This window comes from Castor canadensis, chromosome 9, assembly GCF_047511655.1.
Source record: "Castor canadensis chromosome 9, mCasCan1.hap1v2, whole genome shotgun sequence".
NCBI classification, from domain to species: Eukaryota; Metazoa; Chordata; class Mammalia; order Rodentia; family Castoridae; genus Castor; species Castor canadensis.
In genome coordinates, this window is record NC_133394.1 from 45,754,742 (window position 1) to 45,767,767 (window position 13,026).

General features: G+C 37.4%; 1 protein-coding gene across 4 annotated transcripts in view; it reads left to right on the plus strand.

Annotated features, from left to right (window-relative positions):
• The first annotated feature begins 203 nt into the window (after nt 1-203).
• The window catches only part of Ank2 (ankyrin 2), a 230,842-nt gene continuing 218,019 nt past the window's right edge, over nt 204-13,026 (plus strand). For 2 of the 4 annotated variants that reach the window (XM_074041571.1, XM_074041574.1), the window contains exon 1: nt 245-506. In XM_074041571.1, the coding sequence (XP_073897672.1) occupies nt 372-506 (135 nt within the window). In that variant the 5' untranslated portion in view covers nt 245-371. Of the gene's footprint in view, nt 507-13,026 lie in introns of all 4 variants that reach the window. The other 2 variants (XM_074041570.1, XM_074041573.1) reach the window with 2 other exon arrangements.

Sequence of the window (13,026 nt, forward strand, 5' to 3'; positions counted from 1 at the left end):
CCATGTGTGAGGCAGGCTGCAGGCCTGGTGAAAAACAAAACACCACCACCCCCTCCCCTGCTCGCTGTCTGCCTCCCCCCCTGTTCCATTGACATGCATAGCTGGCCTGGTAGGTGTAAAAATAGACTGGCAGTGCCTGAACTGGAAATGGTCACTGAATGCAGCCTGCAGTTGCTGGGGTTTTGAGTTCTCTGTGACACCAGCAAGCCAGCCAGCTCATGGGGAGGACTGGTGAGGGGCATGTAGGGGAACTGAGCAGAGGAGCCACAGAGCATCTTGATGGATTGTCCACATTAGTGTACCCTGGGAGCCCAGGACAGAGTGTGGAGGGCAAGGACAGACTCAGTGACAGCTGAAACTGTAGACCTGAGATGGGAAATGCAGCTCTCTGCTCGTCTTGCCATGCTGAGAAGAGCGTCAGAGCACAAGAACACATGCAGGAATTGGATAAAACTCCAGATTACTATGGCTGTAACATTGAGGACACCAAAGAACCAAGGGTACGGGTAAGTGTTAGGCCACAAACGCAGAAAAGAGAGGATGGTGGCCTAAGAATCCACAGTGCAACTCATTGGTCAAATCTCAACTTCCTGGAAGGAAGCTGATGGAGTAAAGCCAATGTGACCAAACCACCTGACTGCCTGGGATGCAGTGGTGGACTGCTGTTTCCTCTTAATGCTACACATGCAGGTTTCCTCCAACTATGAGCTGACATTTGGGGATAAGAAATAACACTGTCTCTTTAATTTGGAGCTTTGTCTAAAGCTGAGCACATATAGTATTATGTCACACAGTGACTTTCAGCAGTATTATTTTCTCTCACAGTCAGGATACTAAACTTTTTTTGTTTATATATTCTCATACGGTTCATTTTTTCACTAGATTGTAAAACATTTTTAAAGAATGCACTAACTTAGAATCCAGTTCTAGCCTGTAAAGGCATTTTGCTTCTAATGTTTGATGAACCTTAGTGAGAGTATTTAAATTCCATGCTGAGTACGATAATAATAGTTTGTGAAAAGGCTTGAAAGTTGAGCAATCCAATCTTGAAGTTAACCTTTAGATTTTAATAATTCACTGGTGTGGTGTATTCCTTAAAATCAGTACAAAGGCTTATTGTGACTTTTAAAAAGTATTTCGGCTAGGAATGTCTTTCTGATGTATTTTGACTTTCAAATTTACTAGAGAATAAAGTTTATCTTTGATTCATTAGATCCAGGAACTTGACCCTACTGCAAGTTATTTATTTCAGGCTGAAACCATGAAGCTAAGCTATGTAGATTTCAGAGTAAGAATAGCCGAGGACTTTGTACTTGTCCTGAACTTGTCTGATGCTTCAGGGGTGAGAAGAGAGTCTGAGAGGCTTACGAGGTGGTGCTCTGCCCTCTGGATTTCACTCTGATCTGTGAGTTTTGTCCTTGCCGTTGTCAGACCTCAGTGACAATGAAACCCAGGCTGTGAGTTTGTCAATAAAAGCAACATGCAGAGCAGTGTGTGTGGCTGGCAGAAGTAAACAGAAAGCACTTCTGGAATGGAAGTCACCCAGGCAAAAGAAGAAACCGAAAGGTGGGAAACAAGATTGTCGCTTTGTGGAAGGAAAGCACCTGCTTTAACAACTGCATTGGCAGGTTTGTAGCCAGGAGCGGTGTTTTTCTCTTTCTGGGTCAGAGTTTAAATTACCCACATCCACCAGGAGATCCTCTGAGATGTTATCACAGCTGTCACTCCAAGGCCACTGAACTGAGGGGACAGAAAAGTTTGACTAGTAGTAACTTTGCTTGCTTGCCTGTTGCAATGTATAAATATATTCTCTAAGAATTAACCACCTTGCTTAAAAGGTAGGCTTTATGTTCTTGAAATTTTGGGTAATTTAGAATATTCTTTAATGTGTTGGTTAATAATTCATTTATGACTGTTTTGGCTTTCCAATCAGAGAGACCAGGTATTCCTCCAGTTCTAGAACATTCACTCTCTGGCCCTTTACAGACAGAATTTGATGAACTTTGCTGTGGATATAAATATCAATGTGTATACATGTAATAAAAACAATATGGTATTTTTCTAGTTACAGAATTTTAGTGTGTTTTATGTCAAAACAGTCATAAATGATAAACAACAGGCCTGACTACATTCCTGTAATTACCAAATTTTTCTATTACTAAATTTTCAACTTCTAGATTTTTGGATTTAGTAATTTCAGTTACTATTTTCCTAACTTGTATATATAAAAATGAAAATAAATTGTTATTCTAGTTATTAATTTAATAAAGAAAATCTAACAATATTCAACCTTAGGAAAATTTTATTGAGACTGATAAGCTTCCTTGGCTGGTTGTATGTTGTTCTAACTATTTTGAAAGCTATTTGGAAATACAATTCAAATTTTGGTTAAAATTTTTGTTTTTAACTGGGTGCCAGTGGCTCACCCCTGTAATCCTAGCTACTCAGGAAGCAGAGATCAGGAGGATGGAGGTTCGAAGACAACCGGCAAATAGTTCGAGAGACGCTATCTCGAAAAACCCTTCACAAAAAAAAGACTGGTGGAGTGTCTCAAGGTGAAGGCCCTGAGTTCAAGTCCCAGTACCACACACACACACACACACACAAATTGTTCTTTACTTCACAAATGCAATGAGAACTAGTAGCAGGGAGGTATTCACATGGAGAAGAAAGAATAGGCAATTATGCTCCCACCCAAACTCCAAATAACGGGGCTGGACTGGACTCTGATCCACCCATTGTGAGTGACCCCACTCCCATCCCTTCCCTCAGCCCCTCAAGTGCACTGGAGAATTTCCCCAGAGATCTTCCTCTAAATCTGAGAAAATGTGTGCATTCCTAATGAAAAAGCAGCACTCAGGAGCATATGTCAGGGTTTTCCTTGGCCATGTGTTTGCCTCTTCTATTAATCCTTTAAGCATGCAAAGCTGTGGTGTTATCATACTAGCTTGGCAGCTCCTGTAAAGAGGGAACATTACGGGCAGGAGGGAGTCAAGAAGAAAATTCAACTGTTATTAAATTTTATTCAGAATAAGTCGTGGCAATGATTCTAAATCTTAAATTAACCACAGAGGAGAAAACTGTCATTTCTCAGATTCCCTTCCATGTTCTTTTATGCAGATGACTGGTATGTGGATTTTTATTTCACGTGTGAAAGGAATAGTGTAAGGTGCTTCTGTCTGGGACCCCTGTCCCCAAGGCCTTGCAGAGTTCATGTAGGTGCCAGAGAAAGGGCTTTTTGACCACACTGTGATAAGTTATAATCTAGAACAGCATCAGAAAGGTATCTTTATTACATTTCCTTCTTTTGCTTATGTTTTTGTTATGGTATGATTTAAAAATTTGCATATTGGTCAAACTGCAGTCTATACTTTTCTTGCATTAGGATCAAGTTTTTAAATTGCAGATTCTTTGTCATACTAAGCAAATTTGCTTTGTCCCAAGAGCAAAACCATAAACTTGATGCTTCATCACAGATGTTACTTCAATTAGCTATCCTGCCTGAGCTTTGAATAATCATCCTTGTGTTTTCATCACTTTATTCTGAAATTTTTATTTTCTTGCTCCATTTATCTTAATAATTTTTCCCAACTGCAGCATTTTCTGTTCTTTACATATTTTTCATTATTCTATAAATTTGCTTATTATGTTAGACTGTAAGCAGTGAATTCTGCTGTTATTACTACAAAAAAATTACTATTTTTCTATTAGGCTCTCAAAAGATAAGTCAATCAGCAACTCTTTATTGAGCCAGGTGTAGTCACAGGTGCTGGCCATGTAATGACAACAAGACAAAGTTCCTGAGATATAGGAAGACACATGTTATATGGCGATGAAACAAGCAACTGCCCAGCTGAGAGGGGAATGTGCTGGCATGTCCAAGGGGGAGAAAGATGGTTAGTGTGGCTGAAGCATGACTGAACAGAGAGAGCAGGGCAATGAGCTATGAGAGGGAGGCATGGACCAACCTCGACAGAAGTTTGGACTTTTTTCACATGTTGTCCAACTTGGTAAAGGAATTTCATTTTCATTCAAAATATGGTGGGACTCCTGAAGGGTTCTAGTGCAGGAAGTGATAGGACTTCCTTCAGGATTGAAAGGATCTCTCCTCTCTCTCTTGTTCTCTGTCCTTGGGTCCTTGGTGGGAAATGGACTGTGACTGCAGCAAGAGAGGAAGAAGAGAGAACAATTTAAATTTAACTGGTCCTATAAACCCCTGGTGAACAATGCTAGCTGGCTCTATTTTAATGTCACTTGTGAAAGAAGTAGTGTAGGACCGTATCCTATAGAAGGGTGTGAACTAAGGAAGTGAGAACTCAAAATGTATTTTTATTTCTATTAAAGGATGGTTTGGGGATTATAAAGAAAAAAATTTTTTTGGCTTAAGAATAAACCTTATAGTACTACAAGACAGTATTAGAAGACAGTACTACTTATCTAAAATAGGATGAAATTGTGAGTCGAAGAGAGGATTCCTGCTTAACAAAGCATACCAGAAAGCCAGGAGTTAAGTTTTTGAATGCCAGAGCATAGAATATATAAATAAGACAGAAATAAGAGACCACAAATAATGTATTGAATATTATTTTCTGAAGCACTTATATAAGATAAGGAAATTTTCTTCATCTAGTTAGCTTAATATTAACTCTTATAAGAACTGAAAATACAATGAAAGTCATTCTGCTGCAACATTTCAAAGAATATGAAGTGATACTGAGCGTGGTTATGTAACTTTTGGATGATTTATTTGAAGACAAAGATTGGAAGTTAGACTATCTATGGCTTCTGTTTCCTAGGAGCTTAGTCTAGTTTTAGAAGCAGGGCTTTACACATGTAAATGTAATCAATTAAGTCTAAAACATTAAAATTAAGTGGCAACATGAGGGATGAAATGTCCTTATAGGACGCTGCAGAAGGAAATGACTCGCCAACAAGGATATTCAGCTAATATGTGACAGAAGAGGTGTACCAATTGCTTAGAGTTTGAAATGCTTCCATGCAAGCTAACTAAATAGATAGTTGCTACTGTGAGCCCACCAAGCTGTCTCTTCTACTAAAGCTAACTAGGCCCTTTTCCCCAGGATTCCCCATCCTGCTCCCATCCCTTAAATAAGTAAACAAGGTGATGATGCCTGGACTTCCGGAACCAGTCCCAATCACAGTGCGACAGTCAGTATCCATTATGATTGGCTGGTGCCTGAGCTGAACTACTTGTTAAATATTTTGAATATCCTTCTTGCTAATAGAGCAGATGGAGCTTGAAGTAGATCTTGGAAGCAGACCACATTCTGCATTGCTGTTTGGAAAAAGACACGTTTGTGCATTCTGTTAGCCTTTAATGAATCAGCCACCATGAATAAGACATGCAAGGAGTGTATTTCTATGATGGCCAAAGCAGAAGTCCCAATATCGTGCCACAGTTTGGGGAAAAAGCACATGGTGTTATGGAGCACCTGACAGTGACAGCTCAGTCTCAAGCAGTTGCAGAGAAGTCAAGTTTGACTCATTATGGGCAGATTGCCCACAGTGCTGGAGTCAGTAGTGACCTTAGAATGACTGAGAAGCATTTTGTAAAACCTCATGGCTGTACCACCCAGTTGGACATTTTGGAACCCATGAAATTTGGGGAAAGGATGAAGGATCAGATTATCAAGAGCTTAATAGGCAAGATTTGGAACTTGGACTATACACTCATGAAAGACCATGGACCAAACACTGTTTTAGGAGAATCAATTAGGTTGGGTTTGCATATCATAAACTTCATTCTCTTTGACATGTCTAACAAAGTGCTGTCATCTACCTAATTGGTGCTTGGTAAATGTTTGTAGAAAAGATGAATGGGTTAATGATTAGGAAGTCACCCAAAGTAGCAAATGTAGTTGGGGGTATTTTCCAGCTGCAGTGAAATGTCCTCTGATGTACCAGAGGCTGAGAAAAGTTGATGGAGATACAAAAAAGACTTTTAAAACATTTAAAGAACTTGGTGACTAAGAAGTTTTCATTACAATCTTCTGCTCAAAAAGTGAATGTACCCTTACTCTAATCGTAAACATTACTGTTATAAAATATTAATTGTATGAAACATATTTACAATAGAAAACAATAGATATTTTCTCAAATTATTATTCATTATCTATATCAAATTGTTCACAGTGCAATGGCTGCATTTTAAAAGAAATTTGGTGAAAGATTATATTGTGATAAGAGGAATAATTTAATGTAAATAATCAATATCTAGTCTATTTCTATCGTGTTTTTCTTACAATGAGTTGCATCTAAAGCAAACATTTATATTTACTTGAAGTATGTGATGACTTTGAGACAATATTTCTTCTGATATACTTCATAAGATTGGTTCCTCTGTACACAGTGGCCTTTTCAAGGTCATATGTATGGTGGTGGAAGTGAATTCACTGGAGAGAGAGTTTGCTTTTGAATCACATTTTGCTTCTTTCCCACACAGACATCTGCTGTAACTCTTACTTTCTGCTGCTGTTTTGGATTTAATTCCTCTTTAGTTAATTTTTTTTTGGTAGCACTGGGTTTGAACTCAGGGCCTCATGCTCGCTAGGCAGGCGCTCTACCTCTTGAGCCACATTCCCAACTCCAATGAAAATTTTTTTATGCCACAAGAAATACTCATTTGTTTTCTGATTCCTTCATTTCATTTAAGGATATGATGTCTCCTTGAAGTCTGAGCATATTCTATCACATTTGAGCATCTGAATGTTAGGTGTTTGGCTTTCAGAGCTTATATTCACATCATTTGTGCAGGCTTACATGGCTAGAGTAAAACATTTTTGTACCTTTTCTTTATATTTGCTTATAAGATGTACAATAATTACAGTGAGTATCTGAAGTGCAATCATTTCAGTGGTGTCTCTGAGGTAGTCACTTGTATCCAGGAGCTCTTTGAAAGTCCATGTTTAGTAACATTGTGCATTAAAGTTGATTCGAAGAACTCTGAATGTTGCTAACATGTAGTTTATTTAAAATCTTGTTTCTCCAGTCTCCCTGCCTCAGGCCTCAGTGAGTTACAAAGAGGGGTTTTGAAGTAATCTTAGATTCTCCCTGATACTGAAGCAATTTCCACATTCTAACGCCTCTCTTTGCTAAAGAAACAGACAGGTACTTAAAATTACATCTCTAATTATATTGATAAATTGTCTAGTGAACAATTCTCACTTTATTGAGGAAAAAAATACAAGAAACTGGATTTTTCACAAGGCAGAAACATTATTAGTTCTTTAAATGTGTCACTTTGGTATTTGATCTTTCTAGATTTTTGACCTTCAAAAGAAAATTAGACAATATCTAGTAAAACATCTATCAAGGCAGTGTGATACATCAGAAAATTTGTCAAACCCTTTCCTTTTTAAAAACTATAAGTTGTTATGCATTATAAAAGGAAAAGGCATTTTTCAGCAATAAAAGATGCCCAACAATTTCTTGTTAATAAGGTGTATTTTTCACAAATTTCATCATACACATTTAATACAGAATTATTTAAAAATGGCTTATGGTATTCAAATTCTTATGTATTGTTAACATCATTAATTTTGATAGGTTAGACAGTTGATGATTTATGGATCAAGCATATTTGGGGTTGCATAATAAGTACATAGAAGGAAAGGTCTAGCTAATCTTTTATGCCAGCACCTCCCAAGCTGTGTTCTATGATCACTGCTCCACACCTCGTGAATAAGAATTCCAGGGGTGGGAGCCAAGAATGTTTAATAGCAAGATGAGGCATGCTCTCTAACCCTTATGTGTACTAAAATACAATAACCACTACTTTATATTGTGAACATTCGACTTTACTAAAAAAGAAAACACATAAAGGCATAAGAGTTTTTTAAAAAGTGCTTCACATTTTATTAAGTTTTTCTGTCCAGATTAGTTCAAGTGGTTGCCAGCACTCTGTAGGCAATTAAAGATGCTAAGACTATACGGGACATGGGCACAAGAGGATATTCTGCCAGCAAACAGGCCCTCCTGTAGTTCTTATGTGTCACCCTAAAAGTAAGAAAGGTGCTGTACTGTACTGCAGTGGAATTCAAAACCACGGCACTTAGAATAAAGTTAAGTTCCACTTTCAAAACCTTAACTACCGTGCACCTGCACAGAGTCCTTTTACTCATTTTGTAACCTCATCAGCTCCCATCAGAAGCCTTGACACTGGGGTTCCTTACACCGAAGAGTTTCTTGTGAACTGTGCCTCCCAACTTAGAGACTTGAGTTTTATTCTGCTGTTGAGCAGTCAGTTTTAATACCAAGGTTACTGGTGATGAGAGGTTACTCCCTTGAGATTGGAGTCCAGCACACTATCCTGGCTGAATTCCATCCTTCTGCCTAAAAAGTCACGTAGAATATGACCTGATTAACAAATGGTTAGGGCCTCATTAGCACATCAGCCGTTCAAAGAAAAACTTTAGAGAAATTAAATGTAGCAGAGCTTCTATGTGAGTCAAGCAGCACTCAGAACCAGAGCTTCCCAACCAATGGGCAGGCAGTAATTGTGCGCAGAAAAAGGAAGTGACGTGTAGACACAGCTTGATTGGTTACAGCTCAGCTTTTGCTTTACTGGTTGATGAGGCGTTTGCCTTATCTGGACATGGTCTGGTGAGTTGGTGCCAGTGTTGTGATTGGCTGAGACTCAGTAACTTGTTATAAGATCATGCTGTTAAATGCCAGTGTGTTTGCATAAAAGTTAGGTTTCAGTTTGCTACCTAGGAATTCAAAGTACTAAGACTGCTTCAGGCAAAATTGCTTAGTTTAACAAAACTAACATGAAATATCAAATTTTCAAGTTATCTGTACAATACTTTATAATTTTAATTCACATCTGTAAAGTTAAATATCAAATCAATTTCTTTCAAGACAATATATCTCAAATTCCATATGTTTACATTTCTTTTACTTCCTTCTTTCCTTCTTGCCTTCCTTCCTTCCTTTCTTCTTTCCTTCCTTCCTTCCTTTCTTCTTTGCTTCCTTCCTTGCTCCCTTCTTCCCTTACCCCCTTCCTTCTCTCCCTCCCTCTCTACCTCTTTCTTTCTTTTGTTCTTTTTCTTTCTTTTTCCTCTTTCTTTCATTTAATATGTAAATGCAGATTAAAGAACTAGTCTTTTCTTTGGTGATACTCATTAATCATGTGAGGAACTGAGTAGTGGTCTAGATGGCCATGCCAGCTGCTGTGTTTATTTTACATGGACCCATGCAATTACAATTATGTGCCAGCACTCAGCCATGGTCATTGTTGTCAGCCAAGTTACTGGTGATGGACCGTGTACTGGTCCTGGCCCATCCCGGCTTAACCACTTGCTCTGCCATTGAGACCAGATCTATTCTACCCAGAATGATCATCTAACTTAGAGGTAGAAAATGGGAAAGGATTTAAAAAATGAATATGTAAATAAATGAAATATAGGAATGTGATTCCATATTAATTATTAATAATGACAATAGCTATCATTTATTAAGCCCCTGTTATCTAGCAGTTTCTGTAATGGTGCTCTGTATTAACACTTTCAGATTATAAATTTCATTTACTCCTTACAATAGCTTTATAAATCAAGTAATATATATATAATATCAAATATTACTAATATATATAACATATAAAATTTTTTATGATGCTGGGAATTAAACTCAGGCCTTGTGTATGCTAGGGAACTGTTACCCCAAGGAGCTACATCCCCAGCTCCTAAAAAATATTTGTATTGGATGCCATTTAAGCCCAATACCCAATTCTTGGGGATTTACATATATTACCTAATTTAATTCATATGGTCCTGCACATTTTATTCACAAGAACACTGAGGCTTATTAGAGCTCAGCAATTAGTTCAAGGTCACAGAGCTCATGATAAGTGATAGGGCCAGGATTAGGAAGGTGATTGTAGCCAGTTGTGTTTTGCTGGTTCTGTACAAAAAGAGAAATGTGAAAACAGAGCCAGTGAAAGTAGCAGGGTGAAAGATTTTTAATCATTGGGAAAAATCACCCAGCTGGAAAATTTTTTTGTAATCTAGAAGAAAATGAAGGGAAATATTTCATTAATTTCAAGGTTCAAAATATAAAAATAATGAAATAAAAGCCTAAAAGTAGAAGTTTATGCTTTTTACTTCATATAACAAAAGTTTGCCCCAAAATGACCGATTATTATCCTGTCTCTATGAAGATTTTAGAAATAAAAAAACTCATTTGAAACTCTAAGAAGACAAAAAAAAAAATGTGGGAGCCAATTCAAAGAAGAAAAATATATGCTAGGAAATAAATATATGACTAAGTTTTTCAACTCTTCAAAACTGAAAATGGCAAGTGCAGACCATGATGACAGATGCATCAACGGGGCACAGCGAGTCTAAGTTTAGACATCGTTGAGAAAGCTTTTTGACAACCAGTTCGTGGACAGTTTAGAAATGTGTATGCACTAAGAATTTCCATTCCTTGACAAGGTTAGTCACCTTTTGGAATTTAAACAATGGACACAACCAAGAAAGAGTCAAAGATTTATGTACAAAACTTTTATTACAGCACTGGAGAAAGCTAAAAATGAGTCTATCCTTAAACCAATGTATGAGCTTTATCTTGCAAAACTTTTGAATGATAAAGACAGTACTTATTTTGTAATATTAGTTTTTTTAAGTAAAAGATGAATATTATTATCCTGACTTGGGGAAAGCATTATCTGTATACATATAGGTAGTACATATAGAAAATTCTAGAAGAGAACACACAAAAATATTTAGTGCTATATTTGAGTAATGGGATTGTGGCTGCCAGCCAGAAATTTTAAATTCAGATTTTAAAATATTCTACTATGAGTCTTTATATATGTGTGTTTATGAATAAAAGGAGTAAAAGAACATACAAATTTATGCACTTTCTATACATGCTCTTATGGAATATATTTTTCGATTTCTTCAGACTTTGTAACAAATTATTTCATTTAATGTATCACATTTACTTAGACTTTCAGTCATTTTGGAAAAGAGGACTTATTATGGTACACTTTTACTATTTAATTTTTACCAAGAAAAGAAAATTTACTATCATCATTTCTTAAAGGTATAATCAACATGTGAAGAGCAGATATGGTGATTAATTAAGAACAGCTGAGCGAGGCTCTGGCAGCATCTTGGAGGCAGTCCAGGTTTAAATCCCACTCGGGGAAATATGTCAGTATGCCCGAGTAATAGTCTGCATGCTGTTTTAGAAACGGGAACAAATGCTGCCTTTGAATCCTACTATGGCTGCAGAGCTTGAAAAATCTTTTTCTTTGCATGTTAATAATGGTCACTGTATGGAAACATTCTGTTATTTTACTTGTGAAGTGTAATATGCAAAACTATTTTGAAATATACTAATAGTGTACTTAAAAGTCACAACTCTGCAAAAGAAATCTTCCCATTCTGGAGGTTCTGGTGTACTACCTAAACTCTGGCCCTGTCCCTAAATCAAGAAAGGGAATTGGGCACCAAGAGGATAAGAACCTAAGTGTGGAGCCAGGAGAGTGACTGCAATTGCTTAGTCCCAGAGAAGAAGCAGAACCTCTTCTCTAAGTCATCCAATAGTGAAAAAAGTTCAGCGTGCTTGAGGGGAGGTAGAAAGGTGGTAATGAATGGTGGTCTCTCCTGTAAGACTGATGGCATTCAATTTCGGTTCTGCCTCTTGTTATCCCCAAATTCCTGGCCAAGTGGCTTGACCTTGCTAAGCCACAGCTTCCTCATTTGTGAAGCTTATGAGAATTAAATAAGATTCTGAGTGTATTTGGCATACAGTGAGGTTAGATGTTCATATTATAGTAGAAGGTACGAGAAAGAAATATAAAGAGTGCAAGATACTATTCATTCCCTCAAGGTGCTGAGTCTAGTTGAATAGTCTGAGCACATGCACACAAAACAAGTTGCATTTTTGGAGTATCGTGAATAGATAGATGACTTAAAAGATAAAACAACTCTACATGGTCTGCAGAAACCTAATATGATGTGTTATATCAGTCCATATTCTGTAAGAAAACATTTAACATTTTAATAAGAAATCACTAAAACTATATAAATCCATATGAATCATGGAAAAATGAATAGACTTGCTTGCTCAGTGTTCTGTTTGACAAGTGTTTCTCTTAAAACAAATGTGGTGCAGCTGTGCATGGTGGTGCACACCTGTAATTCCAGTATTTGGGAGGCTGAGTCTGGAGGATCATAAGTTCCAGGCCAGCCGGGGCTACATAGGGAGACCCTGTCTAAAAAAACCCAAGGGCTGAGGATGTAGTTTAGTGGTAGTGCATTCATGTGTCATGTCCAATGCCCTCAGTTCAGTCCACAGTACAAAACAGAACAAAAACAAGTACCAACAATGTCTTGGTAATTCTTATTCCTGCTTCCTAGTGAGCTAAAATTAAAATCGTTCTGGAAATGAGATTTTCTCTGTCTCTCTCGCACATCATATTAAAGGTAGATATTTGTATAAAAACATTGAAGTAGAATTAAATATGTTGGGTCCATGTTACAGAGCTGAAGTATATTTTACAAACATAACAATTCTGAAATAAAACAGCCTCCTTCCTTTACATATTAGCCAGAACAACTTAAACTCACCAGTGATCCATCATTTAGAAGGCTAGTCCACCTTACTGTAACTACCAGGGATAGCAAACTATTACTGAGTTTTATACGACAAATACTGAGTCATCAGTAATTCCCACTTCTCTGGATGATTTATAGATTGTGTCAGGCACTTTGATGGCAGTGGGAACAAAAGGATGAATAAATCAATACTATAGCTACCCTTGAGGGCCAGGCCAGTTGGGGAGAGAGACATAGGTACAGAAAAATTGGAGACGCTTCTAGAACCATGCACAACATCTAACACACCATTGTCTTGTAACCACAACTCAACAAATATTTATGAATAACTGAGTGCTCAGGGTCTTAGGCAATCCCAGAGTAAAGGGACTCAGCAATCTTGAAGGTAGGTTTGGGGCAGTATCTGAAAGAAACGCTCCTTAAGCCTTTTATCCCTACA